Raw genomic sequence first — 22,843 nt, 5'->3', positions numbered from 1 at the left:
TAGTGGGAGGGGGAGGGGGAGGGAATAGATGGAGAATCATACAGGAAGCTTTTATGGATCAGGCATGGGAATAGCATATATGACTTTTCCCCAGATTCCATTGGTCAGAACTCATGCATGTGGTCCCATCCGGCTACAAGGGGGCTGACAAATGTGGTCTAGCTGTGTGCCTGTGAGGAAAGGAAGTGGGTCTCTTGAACAAGTAGCCAGTCTCTGTCACAGGTGTCCAATAAATCCATCTTTAGCTGGCTGTTAAAATCCTCATTTAGCTTGTAAATAACCAATGCTATTTGACTTCCATCCTCCAGTGGCTCCGGCAGTTCCATCATGTGAAGTACCCAGTTCTGCACTGCGTGGAACTGTGGTGGAGTTGCGATGTCAAGACAAAGAAGGCAACCCGGCTCCTGAATACACGTGGTTTAAGGATGGCATCCGTTTGCTAGAGAATCCAAAACTTGGCTCCCCAAGTGCCAACAGCTCATACACAATGAATACGAAATCTGGAACTCTGGTAAGGTCATTTCAAGCATTGGCCTAATAACTGTCTTGCATTTGGAAAAAAAAAATATTAGAACTAAAATAATGGAGAGTAGAGGGCTGATACCATTGCTCGTTAAGTAGAGAGAGGAAAGGATAGCAGGAAAGATGGCGGCACTCATACAGAGAAGTGATGGAAAAGGCTGCCACAGGAGAGGAGAAGACAAAACAGAGAACTAGGGAGCTGGACACAAAAAGGTCTGCACCAGGGGCCTGACGCAGGCCAAGATGGAGTCCTGATGATGGATCAGGCCTGGAAAGGTACTAGGTGCAGTCTCGTATTTATAATACCAGGGAAATGCATGAAAACTCCCTTGGGAAGGGGACCCTCCTACACTGTTGGTGGGAATGTAAACTGATGCAGCCACTATGGAAAACAGTATGGAGGTTCCTTAGAAAACTAAAAATAGAACTACCATATGATCCTGCAGTCCCACTCCTGGGCATATATCCAGAGAAAACTAATTTGAAAAGATACATGCACCTCAGTGTTCATAGTAGCACTGTTTACAATAACCAAGACATAGAAGCAACCGAAATGTCCATTGACAGATGAAAGGATAAAAAAGATGTGCTGTATATATATATATATATATATATATATATATACACACACATACATACATACACACATATATATACACACACACATATATATCGCATATATTTCATTCTTTTATATTTATATATAAAAGAATGAAATAATGCCATTTGCAGCAACATGGATGGACCTAGAGATCATCATAATAAGTGAAGTAAGTCAGACAGAGAAAGACAAATATCATATGACATCACTTATCTGTGGAATCTAAAATGTGATACAGGGCTTCCCTGGTGGCGCAGTGGGTAAGAATCCGTTTGCCAGTGCAAGAGACACGGGTTCGAGCCCTGGTCCAGGAAGATCCCACATGCTGCAGAGCAACTAAGCCCATGCACCGCAACTACTGAGCCTGTACTCTAGAGCCCGCAAGCCACAACTACTGAAGCCCGCGTGCCGCAACTACTGAAGCCTGCATGCCTAGAGCCAGTGCTCCACAGCAAGAGAAGCCACCACAATGAGAAGCCCACGCACCGCAACCGAAGAGTAGCCCCCGCTCGCCGCAACCAGAGAAAGCCTGCGCGCAGCAATGAAGACCCAACGCAGCCAAAAATTAAAAATAAATAAATATTTTTTAAAAAAGGTAAACAAGAAGGTCCTACTGTATAGTGCAGGGAACTATATTCAATATCTTGTAATCAACCATAAGGGAAAAGATTCTGAAAAAGAATAGAGATATACATGTATGTATAACAACAGCAGAAACAAACACAACATTGTAAATCAACTATACTTTAATAAAAAAATTTTTTCAAATAGAAAACTCTCTTGGGGATGCCCTGACCTCAGTACCAGCCGTGTGAGAATAGTGACTCTTGCCAACCTATGATAGGATGTCTGTGTCATTAAACTCTTCCATGACTAGCTCGTCAACAATTGACTTTGTGACTTGAGTATCTATTACTTTAGATCTAGTCCAGATTGTCTGATCGATTGAAAAGCCTTTCTAAGGAATCCTGTTGGAAATCTGTAAATAAGATCTTTAAAGTTAATGACATTTACAAATAAAAGTATTTTTACTGTTTCTGACTCTGACTTTTTAGGGTAGAGGTGGGGGTAAAAAAAAGACAATTAAATTTGAAGCTTTTTTTTTTTAATTCAAAGTAATATGTCAGTTTAAAAATGCTGCATTTCCAGCAAGGCAGAGTCACTATCACAACCATTATCAAAAGAATCTTAAAGGCATGGTAATAAAAATTTTAATAAATTTTTAGAGGAGGCATAATATTTCCTTTCATCCCTTCAATCTACAAGTACATGATAACATTTAAAAACTAGATCCTCTGGTAAGTAATAAAGCATATTGATAAAGTGACTGAAAGATAAACATATCGGTGGATTGATGTGGCTACTCCCTAAGGAAGGGATGCTCTGGCCCTTTCAGCGTCAGCAGGCTCAGTCAGCAGGTCCAAGTGATTTTACACTGAGAAATTGGGTAGAAAACCTGCTGTCACACTTGGTTATATTTACTTTTCAAATTTGTGTTTTCTCAGAGCAGGTGATGAAAAGCCCCAAGCCAAGTCTGAAAAGATTTAGATTCACTTTCCTCAGCTCAACCCTTGAAATATCTGTGATGTCAAAGGGGTGCACCAGGGCAGAACCAGCATGGGTTATTTTCTGAAAAATGAGCAAAACAAAGACTCCAGTGTATGGAAGACAGCGGCTTCCTTTTAATCACCAGTTATAATATCCTGGAAGATCATTTTCGGTTTTAGTCTAACTTTTGTTTATACATAACCTTGGCTTTGAGTTCATGGTGAATATCTTTAAAGGAGTCTGGCTCTTGGGACTGACGATTCCATAAAGTGAGAATACACAAGGGACTGCTTTCTATTGCACCATGTTGAAGGATACAGAAAGAAGAGGTATATGGGTAGTGGGTAGGGAAAAGAGAGGAAAAGGCCTTAAATAGATCAAAACCCTGGCTGTTTTTAGGCACATATATTACATGAGGATACAAGACAATAAGGAAGTGCTCCTTAGAGGTTCATGGCCCCTCTTGGATGCAGTCAGCAGTGACCACTGTGGTACTGAGGGTGTGACAGGAGGATACTGAAAGAATGGGTCTGAGCACCCCTCTCACCCTCCTTAGGTCCTGGCAGGATTCTTGAAGGTGTCCAGAACACACTGAATTCCTTCCCTCCTACTAACTACCTAACCAACTTCTCTCCTTCTATCCATCTATCTACCCATTGTTTCTTTCCTCCTGTCTAACCGCCTGCCTCCCTTCCTTCTTTCTTTCCTTCCTTCCTTCCCTCTTTCCTTCCTTCCTTCCTGAAACTCTCCGAGGTGCTAAACTACTATGAAGCCTGTTACATCAAAGTCTTGCCTTTCAGTTGCTTTGGCACAGAGTAGACAGAACAAGGGTTGGTTGGACTTTATCTTTTCATAATTTCCACAGATTCTACAACTGATAGAAGTTGTAATCCTATAAATGACATCAAGACTTTCCTAGGCCCTATGCTACTTACTGGTAGTAACTCTGGCTCTTTAGAGGAAGTGTTCATTGTTTGCTGCTGCAGTGAACTCACTGTGACTTAGAAAACTGACTTTAAGGCCAAGGAGGCCTTTATTTATAAATGGTGTTTCCTAGGACTTAGAACTACCTACAATACTTAATACCACCATGTGCTGTAAACTTTTTAAAATGCCCACTGTCTTCCTAACTGTACTACTTTTTCAGTATCACACACTAAAAAAGACACTTCCTGTATATATTTAAGTCTTTCTCTGTCAAATTAAACAGAGGCCTAGCTAATTACTCCTTGAAGACATGGCAGATTTCTGAATTCACTGTAAATATATAAAGTCCTAGGGACTTCCCTGTGGCACAGTGGTTGGGAATCTGCCTGCCAGTTCAGGGGTCACGGGTTTGATCCCTGGTCCGGGAAGATCCCACGTGCCGCAGAGCAACGAAGCCCGTGCACCACAACTAGTGAGCCTGCGCTCTAGAGCCCGCGAGCCACAGCTACTGAGCCCACATGACTAGAGCCCATGCTCCGCAACAAGAGAAGCCACCGCAATGAGAAGCCTGCGCGCTGCAGAGAAGAGTAGTTCCCGCTTGCCTCAACTAGAGAAAGCCTGCGTGCAGTAACGAAGACCCACTGCAGCCAAAAATAAAATAAAATTTAAAAAAAAATTTATAAAGTCCTAAGTCACTGAAAAGGAAAGACCGACTTAATGATAAATTTAAGGAACACTGTTCTTTTGGGAGTCTACTGATAGATTTATTGCTTAAGTAAATATGTATTTTTTTCTTCTACAAATAGCAATTTAATACTGTTTCAAAACTGGACAGTGGAGAATATTCCTGTGAAGCCCGTAATTCTGTTGGACATCGCAGGTGTCCTGGGAAACGAATGCAAGTAGGTAAGCACGAAATATTGGGAGGAACAAATGGTTTAAAATTAGTATGTGCAAATATTTGGGGGTGGAAGGAGCAAGGAGTAAGTAAGATCTGAGTGATTTGAAGTATAAATGGAAGGGAATGTTTAAAATCAGTTTGACATAATATTACAAAAAGCAAAGATGCTGTTTTAATCCAGCTTCCAAGCAAGACAGGAATATTTAACATTGTATTTTATAGATTTTTGATTTTTTCCAATAATTAATTTTAAAATATGCTCATCTGAGCAATCCTCTTTGAAACAAAAGCTAAGAGTCCTGTAAGTTGCTCAGAGTCAAGAATTCAGAATGGGGGTTCGAATTCCAGCTCTGCCACTTATTAACTACGGGCTCTTCGGCAAGTTAATTAACCTCCGTGCCTCAGTCTCCCCAAAATTGAAGTTATGATACACTGTCCTCATAGAGTTGTTAGGAAGATTAAAATAATTAATATTCAAAAGTGTTAGAATGGCACTGGTGTATTTTGAGCACTATATAGGTACTGGCTATTTTAATTGTTGGTAATTTGTTTCAAACCCCTGAAATAGTATGTTTATACTTATTGCAGAGTAGACTGTCCAAAAAGACTTTTTTTTTTTGGCCATGCTGCGCGGCTTGCAGGATCTCAATTCCCCAACCAGGAGCTGAACCCGGGCCACAGTAGTGAAAGCGCCGAGTCCTAGGCCACCAGGGAACTCCCAAGACATGTTGAATATAGTTATGGATCTAGTTTGCTATAAAACATAGCTGCCATATATTATATTCACAAAATAAGTGTCTTAGAGTCGAGTAAAATTCAGGCTCAATTATCTTTTCAGATTACATGAGTTTCAGAGCAAACATTGTTTTTCATTTTACTTTTAACAATTTGGTTAAACTCGTTCTTGTATGAAAGCCGTGTTTTGAAAATGGTTGTGTAATAGAGAGGGATGAGCTGGAGATGGCACCCAAAGGATTAAAGGTCACTCTGGAGGGGGCTGCACCCTAGGTTTCAGGAGCTTGTCCTCAGCTTTGTGGGGTCAGAAATTCATTTTTTCAGCGCGTCTTGAGCTGTGCAGATACGTGGGCAGTAATTTATATTGTCTGTGTACAGTTAACTCTTAGCATGATATTTTAAAGAAAATATAATCTTATTAAACTTCAGGATATCTTAAAGTATAAGATATTCAATAGTATACTCTAATTTCCACAAGTAAGTTTGAATTTCAGGGTTTTTTAAAAAATTCGGGGACACATATTATCTACCCGACCCACTCAAGTGTTGACATTTAAAGTCAAACATAAGCATTTGCTTAAATTATCAGAAAATATCCCTCTCAATGCCGCTTTGGAGTTATTAGAAAATTCACTATCACATTTTATTTTTTCTTTAAATGATCATGTTTAATTTCAGTGCCTAATTTACTTTTATCTTAAGAAATAATATAGGTGAAGTCATGGTTTTGACATACTAGTTAAATTTTTCCTAGCATGCAGTGAATAAATACATAACAAACTTTAGATTTCTGTGTTTTGGTAGTAGTATCACTTTAATTTGAACATGATTTCCATATATCTATTCTTTCTGGTATAAGTTGACTTAAAAGTTAGAATTGCTTTGTTTAAAGCTCATCCATTGATCCTCGATGTTTTACATCCTTGGTTTGGAATTCAGATCTTTGGAAACACATAATTCATGAAGTCTCATTTCCAGTTTTCTTTGTGAAGTATCACCAACAACTTGTAACCAAAACCAGATCTGTTTACTGTTCTAAATAAATCCTTTCTGAGGTACAGAAAGAAAGTAAATCATGGGTTTGCTGATTATTCCCAGGCTGCTTTATTGTACAACTCCAGAAAATTCTGCTCACACTTAGCATTTGGTTCCTTTCCTTTTATTTTAGAATAATGATACCCTCCTTTTATTGTGGCTTTTTTATTAAGAAAGAACACACAATATTTTCATACGTGTTATTACATTTTCTCTTTAGTGAGGCATAATAAGGCGGGCATATTACTTGCTCAGAATCTCACAGTAATTACAAATGGGATGAACACAACTTACCTCTAACTTACAAGTCTTCTCTCTTCTATTTTTTTGAAGAAAATAAAATAACATTTATACCACGACTTAGTACTTACTGGATAAGACAGTTTTTTTTGTTTAGAATTTGCCTTTAGCTTGAATACTTCATGGATGTCAGATTCATTGACAAACTACAGGACAGTTTTTTGTCAATGAAAATTTCAATCTAAGGGTGATTATAGCCCTTAGGTTAAACCCTTTGTAGGTGTCAAATCATTGACTATTACAAAGAAAATTGTAGGCAGTTTGGTTCTCAGGAGTTTTATTTAGTTATTAATTTAATTTTGCCTTAGATTATGATTATTATGTAGTTCTTTTTTTCCTCTCTGCTATTTTTTGTCCAAGTGCATAAATAGATGAATCTCCACCTCCCAATACCCAAGCAAATATGAACCGAGTTTATATCAAGCAATAATTAAGGTTTCCTACTCTAGTCAAATTACTCAGCCTTTCAAAAGATTGACCCAGTTTCCTTTTTTTAAAAAAAAATCAGTTAATATTTCAGAGGCATCTGGAAAAATTAATAACACTTGGCATTAAGAAAAAAAATTAAGACCAGGAAATTTTACGATAAGCAGACTCATTCAAATAATATTTCCTAAAAAATCATTCCCAAAATGTGCACTGCTTTAAAATATCTAAAATTACTAGTGAGAAACTGGTACCTAATATTTTCTCCAAGTTATTTAACCATATGTTAATTAATACTTGCTTTTAAAAAAAGAACCCTTTGTTCCTTTAAAAAGTGTAGGAATTTGCATATTAATCAATACATAAGAAGTGTCTAAATGACAGAAGAGTATGGCTCATGAAATCCTCATGGACAAGATGGAAAGATGTGACCCAAATTGAATGTGTAGATGGATTCACACATGGTTGGATCCCTCACCCAGAGCATGCTAGTAAATTTTGTTATATGAAGATATATGTCTAATAGCCTGTTAAATAGTTCTTTCCCAAAGTCATGTTTATCATTTTATTAATGACTTGACTGTATTTTTGATGCAGTTCCCAGTTGCAGAAATATTAACCTCAGAAGGTTAATAATCTAATTCTTCGGCAACAGAATCAGTAACTGGAAAAACCTCACAAGTTGGTAACATGGTAGTGATTTTTCAAAGTTAGGTCCAAAAAATGCAGTTATATTGGGTTAGAGGAAAGATGACTTAGTAGTAACAGGAAAAAGCCTGGGGAAGTTTAATTCATTTTTAACTTAATGGGATAACAGTTTAATGGCATATATGTATGTGGGTGTGTTATGTGTGCGTATGTACACACACCCACGCACAAGCCCATATAAATTCAAGAAAGAAGATGTTTCTGATACTTAGTTTTATAGAACAACAGTGGCATGGGCTTTCTTTGGGGCTGAATGAATTTTCCGTATTTGTGAAATTGACCCAGATGACGATGTAGAGGAATTTTAAGGAAAATTTGAGGGGAGTGTTGTAGTAGAATACTTGAACTCACTGAATTTCAAAGCTCACTTCCAATCTGATATTTAGTTATATGGATTATTGCATCTCCAAATGCATGCAAGAGAATACCATACATTTTATTTCTGGATCATAGAACTTTTTAAAATTTAAGATTCTTGCAAGACTTAGCTCTGTTAATATTTTCAATCAATTTTGAACCATATCCGTGGAAGTGAGTTAGTGGAACAGGCTTAAAAAGCATGAAACTATCTGTATTTATGGTATAGCTACAGAGGGGAGCTTTTATTTGTTTTGTTTTAATTAATTAATTTATTTTTGGCTGTGTTGGGTCTTCGTTGCTGCGTGCGGGCTTTCTCTAGTTGCGGCGAGCAGAAACTACTCTTCAATGCAGTGTGCAGGCTTCTCATTGCAGTGGCTTCTCTTGTTGTGGAGCACGGGCTCTAGGCGCGCGGGCTTCAGTAGTTGTGGCACGTGGGCTTAGTAGTTGTGGCTTAGTTGCTCCGTGGCACGTGGGATCTTCCCGGACCAGGGCTCGAACCTGTGTCCCCCGCACTGGTAGGCGGATTCTTAACCACTGCGCCACCAGGGAAGTCCGAGGGGAGTTTTTTGAGCTTTTTCGATTTAATAACTACATCGGTCCATCTTTTTGACATGAATTCATGCATGGTTTATTTTGCATTCCAGATGATCTCAACGTAAGTGGCATAATAGCAGCTGTAGTAGTTGTGGCCTTAGTGATTTCTGTCTGTGGCCTTGGCGTGTGCTATGCTCAGAGGAAAGGCTACTTTTCAAGTAAGTGAATTTCACTCTTTGCCAGACAACTTCCTGTGGATATAGTTTTCTTCTGAGACACTGTTTCTCCTAAGATGTTCTAACAGACTCTGGAGAATATTTTTCGTTAATTTTTCTGCAGTAGAAAATGTCCAAGATGACATGAAGGTGAGTCATGAAGCACCCCGGCGAATATAGGGAGGAAAGGCAGAGGTGTCTCATCGCAACATTCCAGGAATCATCACAGAATTTGTGAGAGGCACTGGGGAGGGGCATAGCGCAGCGATACCGAGAGATGTGCAATGTGGATGGATATTTATAGCACATGTACATGTATTTAAGATCCTTTTATTTTAAGTAAGGGATCGTATATCTCAAGATGAAAATTAATTTCTAGTTTTATGATAAGAAATTTCATTGGAATAAATCTGTGAAATGTTTTATCAGTATAGAACAGTGGAATGTTGAATGTCAAATTTAGCACAACTGTATTTAGAAGACAATTGTTCAATTAAAAACTAGAAACCTATTGTATTATAGTTGCTTCTGAGGTTTTTAATTCTTCAAGTTTAGGTCTGTTGGAACTCGCGTTTGGTGATACAATAGGTTTGATGTAAATGGATGAGATTTTTAAATGTTTTATTCTCTTAATGCATTTTACTTCCAGTCTTTAAAATTATCTGAGACCTTCAAAGTTGCACAACTCCATCAAGTCCACTAAAAATAGTGTATAAAGTAGAATTTTTAAGGATAATACATTTATAGCATGAACAAATTTTAGACCTGCTGTTTTTATAGTGAACATTAATTTTGAAATTTATGTTTAAAAAATATCTTATACCAAAATAAAACTTAAATGTAAAGGGGGTTTCTAATAATACCTATAAATAGGTATTGTAAAATGTTTCCATGAATGTGGTTTCAAGGATATTCCCTATAATTAAGAATAACTGCTCTGTGAATGAATAGTAGCTGTTGTGTGGTGCTCCTATCCAGTCCAGTGTAATGTAATCCGGCTGAGTCCCCCTGCTGGTCAACAGTGGAAGTACAGACAGATAAGGTTGCTCATTCAAAATTCTTGTCTTTTCTCTCTACCTGCAAAGAATACCTGTCTGAGTGTTTTTATTAAAGACTTGGTAAACGGTTTTTCTTAAAATGCTGAATTAATTAAAGATTTTACGTGAATATTATTAGTTCATTAGCTAAGAATGTTACTCCCGTTTTCATCTAGCAGAAAATCTATCTAAGAGAACCATTTTCTTGAACTTGCATTTCAGACAGGGGCTGGCAAACTATGACCCATGGACCAAATCTGGTCTGCCACTTGATTTTCTATGGCCCACGAGCTAAGAATGGTTTTTACATATAAACATTGCAGTCTATTTGATAATAGGGAACCCTAACATTGAACCCCCAAATAAGAGAAATGTTATCCCTCCAAAGAATTCCATTCTTCTAATTAGTAGACCTGTATTACAAGACTTTGATTATTATTATTATATTTTTAATTCATTGATAAAAATTTTTGAAAATTTGTTTTCTCTTTTGTTATGTAAGTACTTACTTAATATCCTCGATTTTACCTCTTTGCCCACAAAGCCTAAAATATTTGCCATGTGGACCTTTACAGAAAAAGTTTGCCAACGTTTGATTTAGGAGGTATACAATGTCAGCAAGTGAGAATCAAAACTGAGAAAAAGGAATTAAGCTCAAACTCATTTTTATATGACTCTGTATCATACCCTATTAATTCTTGCATTAATGATATATACTTGTTCTTTTGTAGAAGAAACCTCCTTCCAGTAAGTATACTTTCTTAATGCATGCCTTCCCCCATATCAACTACTTTTTTGTTCATCATCCGTTTAAAGTCAAAAGTGGGAAGTTGGGTTGTTTGTGTGGGTTTAATGCTATGGGCGGTGACTCGAATTCATCAAGGAACACATCCCACCTCGTGCCTCATGCCAACTTGTCAACGATGTTTAGTTACCTAGAGAAGAAATATAGTCACTAATTTGACTTTGTAGGCATTTCCATAGTACTACTTGAAAAACTTTTTCTGTGTTTTTCTAAATTTAAAATGTTCAAATAAATTTTTCCCTAAAAGTCATTTTACATTTCATTGAATACCAAATATATGTCCAACCCTGTTCTAGGGACTGATAACAGAGCAGTGAATAAAATAGACCAAAAAACTCCTCTGCCCCATGGAGCTTGCATTCTAGTAGAGTAAGGCAGAAAGTAAACAATTACATGAGCGCAACAGTATGTCAGATAGTGATAAGTATTACAGAGAAAGATAAAGCAGGTAAGAGAACAGAGAATGCACAGGGGAGGAGTGGAGATTGCCCTTGTAAACAGGTGGTTAGAGAGGGCCTCACTGATGAGGGGACGTCTGAGGGAGTGAGATATGCAGATAAGCAGAGGGGAGAGAACAAAGGGAAAGATCTCGAAGCTAGGTGTGCCTGGAGTATCTGAGGAACAACAAGGGGACCGGTGTGGTTGGAACAGAGTGAGAACAATGCAGGGAGGAGATGAGTGAACACAAATAGTGTAGTGGGGGCCAGATTACATGGAGTCTGTTCCAGGTAGTTGTGAGGAGTTTGGCTTTGGTTCTGAGTAAGATGGGACATCATTGGAGGTTCTTGAACAGAGGGGTAGCATCTCATTTAATTCTTAGAAGCTCACTCTGACTGCTGTGTTGAGAATAAACTGTAAGGTGACAGAGGGTGGAGGAAGCAGGGAGAACAGTTAGGAAACTACTAACTAATCTAGACAAGAGAAAATGGCGGCTGGTCCCAAAGTGATGGTGTCAGAAATGTTGAGAAGTGATTGATAGGATTCCAGATATATTTTGAACAGTTTGCTGGTTGATTGGATGCGGGCTGTGAGAAGAAGAGAGAAATCAAAGATGGCTCCAAGGCTCTGGGAAAGATGAAGTTACCATTTACTGAAGTGTGAAAGGTTTCAGGAGGAGCATGTTTGAGAGTGGTGGTGGAGGTAGGTAGAGAGGTCTGTCTGGAGTGCTTTGAAATTTTAATATTTGAGATGCCTATTATACTGCCAAGTAGAGATAATTAGTGAGTAACTGAATATATGAATCTGGAGTTTGGGGAAACATCTTAACTAGAGTTAGAAATTTAGGAGTCATTGGTACATGAGAACTGGATGAGATCACCAGAGTCTCCAGTGTATTTGCAGTTGATTTGTGCCTGTCCTTGTATGTATGGAAATGGCAGACCCAACCTCGACTCTATGGGCGTTCCCCTCTACTCTCAGCTGCCATGCTTTGGAGACTTTGTCATCTCCTAAGTCTTTTGAAGACCAAGAAGATGCCATTGATTTCCTGTTCCTAGACTTGCTCCTCAATGATGGTCTCTGAGCCTCATAATATCCCAGTGCAAGTCCAGGATGAGGTCCAAGTTAACAGGACTAGCAGTAGCCAGGTCAGGAGTGAGTTCTGAAAAGCAGGGTAGCCTGATGGTGGTATGGCCAATCCCCCATCGCACTCCAGGCAACTGTGAGGATTCCCACTTTTATTGAGTAAGATGGAAAGTGATTGGAGGGAGGGTTATGAACAGAGAAGAGACATCATCTTATATATGGAGAAAGGCTGGCAATACTAGGGTGAGGGAGGTTATTCTTTCATTCAGTCCCTATTACTGTCTCTATTAACCCAGAGAGGCAATATCTTTATTCCTAGACACACCTTCCGTTTGTCAAATCCATGCTCCTCAAAATTTGTTGGACAATGAATTGGATGTTGTATTAGTCTGCTAGGGCTGCCTTAAAAGTGCCATCAACTGGTGGCTTAAACAACAGAAATTTATTTTCTCATAGTTCTGGAGGCTACAAGTCCAGGCCTCTTTCTTTGACTTAAAGGTGGTGTTCTCCCTGTCTTCACACGATCTTATGTTTAAACATCCCTGTTTATGTCTGAATTTCCTGTTCTTATAAGGATATCAGTCATATTGGATTAGGACCCACCCTAATTACTTCATTTTAATTTAATTACCTCTTTAAAGACCCTGTCTCTAAATATGGTCACATTCTGAGGTACTGGGAGGTTGGGACTTGAACCTGTGAATGTTTGGTGGGGACACAGTTCAGCCCATAACAGGTAACTGGAACCGTAGTCACCACATAAAACTTTCTTTCCATGGAAAAAATGAAATTTGAGATTATAATGATTAAACTTTCAAAATAGTAAATGTCAATGAGTTGAGTTAAAAGTTAGTAAGTCTCTGGTTTGCATATTCTGCAAAAGTCGTTAGTATCTAGCCCTAGGCTACAAGTAGACACACAGGGCTTCACACATATTGATATTTTGTTGCATGGTTTTCTCTATGAATATTGTCTATAAATATAAGAAATTCAGTTAGGATTTCTGGAGGCTTTTGTACCTTTTTTTACTAAGATAAATGTTCATCTTCCTGTTGAGAAAATGTGTGGAGGTAACATTAACTAAAAGAGGATATGTTTTAGAATTGGAAGCAATAATATAGTAAATGCTGTCTTTTATGTTCCACAAACAGGAAGAGTAGTTCTGCATCTAAAGCCACTGCAATGAGTGAAAATGTGAGTATTTTTAAAGCATATTTCACTTTTAATATACCTTGTACTAGTGTCTACCGCTGGTCTTTAGAAGGAGCTAAATAAATGTTAGCTCCCATCCCCTGTCTGGGAAGGCAGCATTTGTAGAGCAGTGGGGCTTTACCATCCCATTATTTTCTCTCATTGTGTTTTCTATTATTAGTCGGCCTCCTTAGTATCATTAGATCTGGCATTATCAGCTCCATTTTATAGATGAAGAAATTAGGACACACATTCTCACAGTATTACAATGGCCAAGCTGGGACCCAGGTACCTTGATTCTTGTCAGCTTGACCAAGCAGATCACTTCCAGAAGATCTGTGGTTCCAGGACTCTCCTGTGGTTATTCAAAGCACTTGGAAATTTTAGGGATATGGAATATCCTCTGCTTTTGCAGAAAGGAACATTTCAGAAATCCTTGAAAAGATGCAAGAATTATCTAATTCAGATGGTTAAGGGAACATAATTTAGATGCTTGGACCCTTGTGTACTTTTGCATTTGTAAGCACTACACTGAAGCAGTAAATGCCATCATTACTCAGATTTTGTAGCTCTTTGGATGGTTATTCAGCCTTCTGGACTATTTTTCAGCAATACAGTGAGGGAAGGGAGGTTCCCGATGTTTTTAGAAGTCTAAGCCCTTTCTTGAGAAATGGAGCGCTACTTCCCTGAATTCCTTAGTACTCTGTGGCAGGGATTTGCTTAGATTTCCTTTCAGTAGAGCTTGGGTGGGGCGTGTATTTTAAACACTTAAGTGACTCTGATAGACACTATCCTTTAAGACCTACATACTGTTCCATAGACTTTTTTTCCGCCAAAAATTTAAAAAATTGTCTACTCCATAATCTATCATGGAAATCACTTTATTTTGTGGTTTACAATACCAAAGCATGTTGTTCATTAATTAGCAGACAGGCAACATGTTAACTCTATATTTGCATAGAAAATACTCCTTTGAGTGCAGAGTAAAATAATCTCACCTGACCAAATAGGAAGAGACACTTTGTGGCTGAGTCGGAAGAACAAAAGCTTTGCTCTTTTTCTTTGTCTTCTGCTTGGTTGCCCTCATCAGCCAAGAGCAAGAGTGTACAATTTGAATTCTGCCCCAGAGCAGGGTTTCTCAACATTGGCACTACTGTCATGTTCTCCTAATTCTTATATAACAATTTATATAAGAAATGACAATTTCTTCTAAGGCTTATATAACGAATTTTTTATAATTTCACATAATTCTTTCTTGTCCTGTACGTTGTAGGATGCTTAGGACCACCTGACCTCTACCTGCTAGATGCCAGTAGCATCCCCCCAGCAAACAGGACTTCTCCTGTTCTAATTCCCACTCCTACTTCTTTGCTCTTTAGGCAAAGATTCAAGGATTTGTCTCCTGGTATTTAATTATTTAGTTCCCCATAAAATAGATTTAATTAAATATACGCTGGTTTGTACCTGCAAGATTCTCATAGTGGATGTATCTTTGTATTCATAAGATTTCTATATTTCTTTAAATGTTAAGTAATACATCATATTTAAACTTTTTTCTTTCTTCTCCTAGGATTTCAAGCACACAAAATCCTTTATAATTTAAAAGAATTCCACCTTTGCGATGCACCAAAACCACAGTTGTTGCACTATTAAAAGATTATAAAACTCTGCTTTGTCTTACATTTGCCAAGGGGTACATGAGGTGGTGAAATTGGTGTTTCAGTATAATCTTTATGACTGCTACATCACTTGAAATTTTTATTTTACACAAATAGTTTTGTCAGCAGCTAAAATACAGTCTGGCTTCTTGTGTCTGGACAAAGTTAAAGGAGTCAAAATACTTTGTAATATTCTGGGGCTTGTGAAATGTTAAATATCATAACTTCTAGAGTAAGTTACTAAAAATATATCATACTGGTTGTGAAATTAATCCACAGAGCGTGAAAATGTAAGCTGTATGCACCCTCTGTGCAAGAGTCTGATTTAGAGGGTTCAGAAAATACTCTGACAGATGCAAAAGGAACCTCTGGTCTCATTTCTTACCAGAATCCTCCTTTTCCCCCAATACAATCGTTATTCTGTTGCTCATTTATCACTAATATATTCACAGAAGGGAAGTGGCAGGAAGGGTCTTACACCCAAGGATTTGCCCCTTTTGTTTACTTTCATGTCTGAGAACCAAAATCAACATGAAGAAAAATACCTAATGACCAGAGCTCACTCACCTGGTGTGTGCCCTTGATTTCTTCATTAAACATCAGTCTGAGAGTTAAACACAAACCCAAGTGTCTTATTTCACCCCCAGAGCTGCTTGTTGCTATTTCCCTCCCCTAAGACCCCTTTGAAGAGGATCGGTGACTTTGACATCAGAACTCGCCATTGGAACCAACACACATAACCCTACAGATACTTGTCCCTGCGTGATGGTGACTTCACATCTCTCTGTCTCTAAAATTCGTGCAGTGAAATTTTGCATTGGGCCGAGTCCCTTGCTGTTACGGCCAGTGGTTTTCCAACCCTGCTTATGGCAAAGTCAGGGATATGGAGGGGAGGACAGGTTGCCTGACAAGTAAAATGAGATGAAACGGCTCAGTGTGGCTCCTGGCACCTGGTGCTACGCTTGATACATAGAAAACACAGGAGAAATGAAATGAAAAATGGGTCCGATCATCAGGTTTCTAAACTGATAGACCACAAAGACCTCCAGCTAGTGTTACAAAGTGAAAATTCCAATGATCCATGTAATAGGGAGAGTAATTAGACTGTGTTAAAAGCATAATCATCCAGAACTTATTCTGATTATTCGTTTCATATTGAAAAGACAATATGGCTAGGGCATTTCCAGTTCCAGGCAAATCTAGACGAAAAGGTCCCTCACTACCTTTGACAACTTTGAACATGGTTAAACTGCTTTTAAAGGAGTCCACTCTTTTTGCCCAATAGGCAGAGCAAACCGCCAGGATTCACGGGACAGACAGTTGGATTAAGTACTCACGAAGTGCCGAATATGTGCCTGGACACCAGGTCACTGGGAAGATGCCTGTTGTCACACTGCCCCCACTTGTCTGTGACATTCAGTGATTCTCACCAGACCTCTTCCAACAGTTTCCGTAAAGGGCCAGGTAGTAGATATTTTAAGACATGTAGGCCATATGGTCCCTGCCATAACTGCCTGTACTGTACTCAACTCTGCCATTTTTCATGTCATTGTATTGTAGCATGAAAGCAGCCACAGACAATACTTTTAAAATGGTCATGTTTGTGTTCTTAAAACAGCAGGCACAGACAGGATCTGGTCCACATGCATAGTTTCCCAACTCTTGGTGATGAAGCATGAAAAGAAAAAAAACAAAAAACTATCATTATAATTCTTAGAGCATTTTGATTTTGTTTTCATGAAGTAAAATTGTGTTTTATAAAGGTTAGGGCGTTAGTATCTTTAATAGCAAGTTTTAATTATTATCATTGTAACTAGATTTAATTTATTTTTACTCGGGGGTTTAACCTAACTAAATCTGGAACAACTGTTTTTCAATACAGCCTTGAAAAAAACTTCATCTCACAGGTGGTTTTGTCTGATTAAAGTCTACATTAATAAAAATAGCTGAACGTGTTCAATGTTTTAGTCCTATTTAATGGTGCAGGGGAAGAGTCATTCACCTATTGTTATTCAATGAAACCCAGGAAACTAGTCCCTCTTACTGTCTGTAGCTACAAGGCTAACGCTTTAGCTGCCTAAGATGAGAATCTCATCTCTCAGTCTGGGTGCCTGGCAACCTTTCCAATGCTGAAAAAATGCTCTGAAAGTAAAATGTCACAACTATTTATTGAACACTTTATATATGTCGTGGAAGTGGGGGGTGGATGGAGTTGAGGCTGTATAAAATCTCAAATTCACCTCAACGATTGTATAAAGAGGGCAATGTCATCATTTTACAGATGAAGAAACTGAGATGAACTGAGTCAGTGACTGCCAAGTTTACAAAGCTGACAAGTGAAGAGGCAGTGTCTATGTGACCCAGGTCTATCCGATGCAGGATGTTTTTACACAAGATGTTCTTTCTCTGCCCCCAACATTCCTTCCTTTGAAATTCTCAAATTCTTCTCTCCTAGGACAGCTTCCCTTCACCCTGCCTAGTCTCACAGCCTGTGATAATTTCTGCCTTCCCTTTGCCCCTACCCCAGGTAAATGCCATGGTGGATCATTTCATCCCCTTGCCACAGATACCCAAATGTTTAATCTAATTTTTTTCAAGATTGAAACTAACCACGATTTAAATTTAACCACCATTTAAATTATATTCTCTACCACTACCACCCTCCCTATCTCCATTTTCAACCTCCCACAGACTCCATCATTCATTGGCACGATTGTCACTACTTTTTATCTCCGGCTACTATCTCACATCTTTTGTCTTCTGCTACCTTCCTCCCTCAAGTACCCCCTCTCTTAGTAGCATTTTTTTTTATATAAAATAACAAATGCTTTTGTTAGTTTTACTTTTTAGTTTCTAATTTTTTTAACATCTTTATTGGAGTATAATTGTTTTACAATGGTGTGTTAGTTTCTGCTTATAACAAAGTGAATCAGTTATACATATACATATGTTCCCATATCTCTTCCCTCTTGCGTCTCCCTCCCTCCCACCCTCCCTATCCCACCCTTCTAGGTGGTCACAAACCACCTCGCTGATCTCCCTGTGCTATGCAGCTACTTCCCACTAGCTATCTATTTTACGTTTGGTAATCCCACTACTGGGCATATACCCTGAGAAAACCATAATTCAAAGAGAGTCATGTACCACAATGTTCATTGCAGCTCTATTTACAATAGCCAGGACATGGAAGCAACCTAAGTGTCCATCAACAGATGAATGGAGAAAGAAGATGTGGCACATATATACAATGGAATATTACTCAGCCATAAAAAGAAACGAAATTGAATTATTTGTAGTGAGGCAGATAGACCTAGAGTCTGTCATACAGAGTGAAGTAAGTCAGAAAAACAAATACCGTATGCTAACACATATATATGGAATCTAAGAAAAAAAAAAAGTCACGAATAACCTAGGGGTAAGACAGGAATAAAGACACAAACCTACTAGAGAATGGACTTGAGGATATAGGGAGGGGGAAGGGTAAACTGGGACAAAGTGAGAGCGTGGCATGGACATATATACACTTGGTAGCACTTTTAATCTCTCCCATCCTGAAGGCTCCTTTGCCCTTTAGTCTCCCCCTCACACACCCCATTAGTCTAACAGTTACTGCCAGATTACTCTCTTGAACAGTCAACTCCCTTCTCCCTTTTCTCCCATCCCCTTGCTGAAAACCTTTCACTCTTTTCCTTTAGTCTCTCACCAAGGTCTAAACATTTTAGCCTGAAATTCAGGGCCTCCCCCCATGTACACACGTTGTCATATTGTCACACCTACCTGTTCAGCCACATGTTCAAACTGAACTAAGGTCATTGTATATCTCAACGACCCTTTCTTTCTCCTCCTTTACCTGGAAAGCTGATTCTCCTAATCACAAGATATGTAGATTCTAGTTACTCTTCAGGACATCTTTCAAATTCCACCTTCTCTATGCAGCCTTCCCTCTTCTCCCTTCTGGAAGAAGTTTCTTTCTTCTCTGAATTTCCATAGCACTTGGTTTTCTTATGGCACTTGTTGGTTTTATATTTCTTAATACAGTTATGTATGTACATCTCTGGCATCACCACCAATCTATTAATAGAACCACTTTGAGAAAAGAGCCACGTTTTACATACATATTTATAAGCCCCAAAGTATTTAACTGTATCTAATGTGTAGTCAGTATCCAGTAAGTGCTAAATGAATTTTTTAAGATCAAGAGCACTTGTGAAAGGGCAATTTAAAGAGTATTTATTGATAAAATTTCTCCATAGATTTAGAATATTAATACTGTATTTTGCAGTGTTATTATAATCCAGTTCATTTGTTATGCAGAGTCACACAAATTAATGCTCCATGAATTAAGGCTGGACAGACATGACTTTTATTCTACTCCTGTTAGTTATTAGGCATCCATTTCCACACAGTTCTTAAAAAGATCTTAAAATATTTTTCTACTAGAGTATGTCTTTATACTTTTTAGTAAGAAAATGTTGTCAAAACAAATGAATATTGTGTCAACAATGGACTTGTTTAACTTCTTTAAGACTGAGGGCAGATGGTTTTAAAGCTCCATTTTATGATCTGTTTCAACACTGAATGTGCTACACAGAAGTGCTTCTTAAAGATGGTGTAAAAACTGAGATTTTTTTATGACCTGTAGTTAGATTCCTAAAGTTGCCCCCTGCCATTTAACTTTTCATTCTCAAGCTTCCTTTCCTTCCAAATATTTAACTACCATGAATTATACTGAAGTTGCTGTAGGTCAAGAAACCTAGTTTTCTAAATTTTAGGATAACATATAGCAAAAAGAATTAGAAAAAGTTTTATACGTAAAGACATATTCATGTAACAGAATGTCGACTGGGATTTTTCTTGTTGCCTGAAGGCTGACAAGTACCTCACTTTCTAAAGAAACCCATAACTAATTTGGGTATAAATACCTGCTTTGATGTTCATGAAGAGACAGTTGTGCTACCCTGAAATTATTACCCTGGTCCTCTCTCCTTTACCCCACCACACAAAATCCATAAACTGAAGTGTGTAGGGATGGATTGGGGGTGGGGCGCAATGGAGAGAGACAGAATGAATTGTCCAAGTCGTGTGAGTTTGTCAAAGTTGTGAGTTCTACTTCCCAACTCACCCCCCAAGGCAAGTAAAGAGGATTTTAAAGAGGATCACCTGCAACAATTGAAGGCACATGCCAAGAAGCAAAGAGCTATTTGAGCAGAGTGAAAAGAGAGTTGGAAAAAGATATCAAGGTAGAGAGCAGGGGAAATGGTGAAGCACCTATCTTCCCATTGTATCTCAGGGCAAGGATGTGTGAGTTTCCTGTGGTCAAGTAGGCATCTTTGAAAGTAGCTGGCCTTGAGCCTTCTTGCCAGTGTCTGAGAGCAAACATCTGAAATAAGAGTCTGTGAACTGGACCATTGAGGTGGGAGCTGAGGGGAGTTTGGAAGAGATGGGTCGGACCTCCCATTTAAGGTAATCTGCATAATAGGAAACTTTCTAGCCCACAGAGCCTTCCAAGAACTCATACATTAAGAATCTAACCAGAGTAAGCATTTATAGGCCTGCCACACCAAGGGTAGCAACAATCAGAAACAAAATTCTACACTAAATGGATTTAAGTAAAAATCACCTACAACGGAAGCCCTCTTTGGTTATTACTATTATTATTAAAGGGAGTACTAGACACGTAACAGGCAGGCACATGTCCATTTCCAGTTCCTGTACCTTTCCTCAACTCAAATATGCCCTTATAAGAACACCAGTCTTCTTATAAGGACACCTGTCAGACTGGATTCAAGCCCACCCTAACAACCTCATTTTAACTTAATCCCCTTTAAGGGTCCCAATCCCCAAATACAATCACATTGGGAGGTTCTGAGAGTTAGGGCTTCAACATACGAGTTTTAGGGGAATATGATTCAGCCCACACTACCAGGCAAGGGAGAAAAATGCCATTTTAAACAGCTAAAAGCCTAGAAGGTTGAGGTCATTTGTAATAACATATAAGGTGGTCCCAAATGCTAAGTGCAGGACCACTTTCTTGTAGGCTGAAGTAACAGATAAAGGCTGGAGTTTGCAAATTTGGGGCAGGCTTACCAGAAAGTTGAAGGGTCTATGAGGAAGATGGGGCAATGGTTAACATCCATGACTCAAAGCACCACTACAGCATTCAGTTGGAAAAAAACAAGAGCACTTCTCTGGTCAAAATTTAGCTAAATGCATAGCCCTAAGATGTAGGGCATGAGTAGGATGCTTAACACAGTATTCTTGCAGAAAGCCACAAATAGAGTCCTTCTGTTTACATAATGAAGAGATTGGGATGTTCAAGCAAACTCCAAGTAGTTGCGAGACAGACAAAAAAAAATTTATGAAGATAATAGGTGTGAGATTATAAAAGGTAAAATTCAACTAAACTCTGAATTGGGGAGGGAAACATTAACGGAAAGGGTCAGCCCCATCTCCACCTAGACTGGCAGGGTCGCTGTTGACCCCAGGCTACTTGCTTGCCACAGGAGGGTGGAGTAGAGCCACTTCAGGGGAGGGGAAGTGACAAAGGAACAGATCAATGAGGCTTCCTTGGTTACCTTTAATGGTGCCATAATGAAACATCGAATTCTGTTTCAACGTCTACAACTATTTAAAAGTAGTCCAACTGACCCATCATTGCTTAGCTTCATTTGAAGAAAATTGGGCAGTTTCTTCCCACTACTTTACCCTCCCCAATTCCATCTCTTCACATCTTACTAATCACACCTATACCATTAGGAAATATTTGTGGATCTTTTGAAAAAGGTATTCCTCACCAGGTTGAGACTTCAGCTAGTATGGCATGCCATAGTAAAAATCTATTTCTCTTTTGAAGTGAGCTAACCTCATAAGAAAGGCTGTATTTCTGACTTCACATTTTTGAAGGAAATCTCTACAGCTTTACTAAAGACAGGTATTTACTGACATAAGTTAGAGAGATTGTCAGATAGAAAAAGGCACAACTGCTTTTCCTGTTTTTAAAAAAGAATAATTAAAAATAAAACCATCTACTCTCTGAAATTTTGATGTGCTTGCTCTGCCACTTCTCTGGCACATCATATCTGCTGGACCTTCCATCAGCTGGGCAAACAACACCATAGAGCTTAATATATATATATATTTTTTGCGGTACGCAGGCCTCTCACTGTTGTGGCCTCTCCCGTTGCGGAGCACAGGCTCCGGACGCGCAGGCTCAGCGGCCATGGCTCACGGGCCCAGCCGCTCCGCAGCATGTGGGATCTTCCCGGACCGGGGCCTGAACCCGCGTCCCCTGCATCGGCAGGCGGACTCTCAACCACTGCGCCACCAGGGAAGCCCTACAGCTTAATATTTTAAAGGAAATTCCTTTGTAGAACCCTCCCCTCCCCAGCTCCCAGCTCCCCCTGATCTATCCATATAGCCCCATAATAGACACTGTGATCATTACACTGCAAGGGAAGAGGAGGGACCTGAGTTACTGGGATAATAAAAGCATTTAACATACGAGGAGATGGAAGTTAAAACACAATGGATGTTCCTGGACATATTCACAATCACACTTGAGTTTCCTGAAAAAGCTATGAAAAAGGATTTATGAACCATTTCTTCATATTCTGGGAACGGGTATAACATTCTCCACAGCAAACATTCCTTAAGTCAGGGTGGCTCCCCTCCAGCAGTAAGTCTCCGCAACAAAAAGGACACCCCTGCACTCAGAAGAATCTGGCAAGTAGTACCCAATTAATCCAAGGTCTCCATCTGCTTTGATATAACCAAATGGGAGGATCTAAAAACACAGAATTCAATACACTCAAGTGTA

General features: G+C 38.9%; 1 protein-coding gene across 2 annotated transcripts in view; it reads left to right on the top strand.

Moving 5' to 3' along the window:
• JAM2 (junctional adhesion molecule 2) overlaps positions 1-15,639 on the top strand; it is a 66,442-nt gene extending 50,803 nt beyond the window's left edge. Inside the window, exons 5-10 of one of the 2 annotated variants that reach the window (XR_003792363.1) lie at positions 309-511; positions 4,405-4,500; positions 8,708-8,815; positions 10,581-10,596; positions 13,330-13,372; positions 14,940-15,038. Coding sequence is in view for 1 of the 2 variants with exons in the window: in XM_029214688.1 (XP_029070521.1) it covers positions 309-511; positions 4,405-4,504; positions 8,708-8,815; positions 10,581-10,596; positions 13,330-13,372; positions 14,940-14,972 (503 nt within the window). In the remaining variant the exon portion in view is untranslated. Of the gene's footprint in view, positions 1-308; positions 512-4,404; positions 4,505-8,707; positions 8,816-10,580; positions 10,597-13,329; positions 13,373-14,939 lie in introns of both variants that reach the window. The other variant, XM_029214688.1, reaches the window with a different exon arrangement.
• Positions 15,640-22,843: the final 7,204 nt, after the last annotated feature.

The sequence above is a fragment of the Monodon monoceros genome, unplaced genomic scaffold (genome assembly GCF_005190385.1).
Source record: "Monodon monoceros isolate NGI ecotype Baffin Bay Population unplaced genomic scaffold, NGI_Narwhal_1 Super_Scaffold_11, whole genome shotgun sequence".
Classification (NCBI taxonomy): Eukaryota; Metazoa; Chordata; class Mammalia; order Artiodactyla; family Monodontidae; genus Monodon; species Monodon monoceros.
The sequence above is the reverse complement of the archived record's forward strand: the minus strand, read 5'-3'. Positions and strand labels throughout refer to the sequence as shown.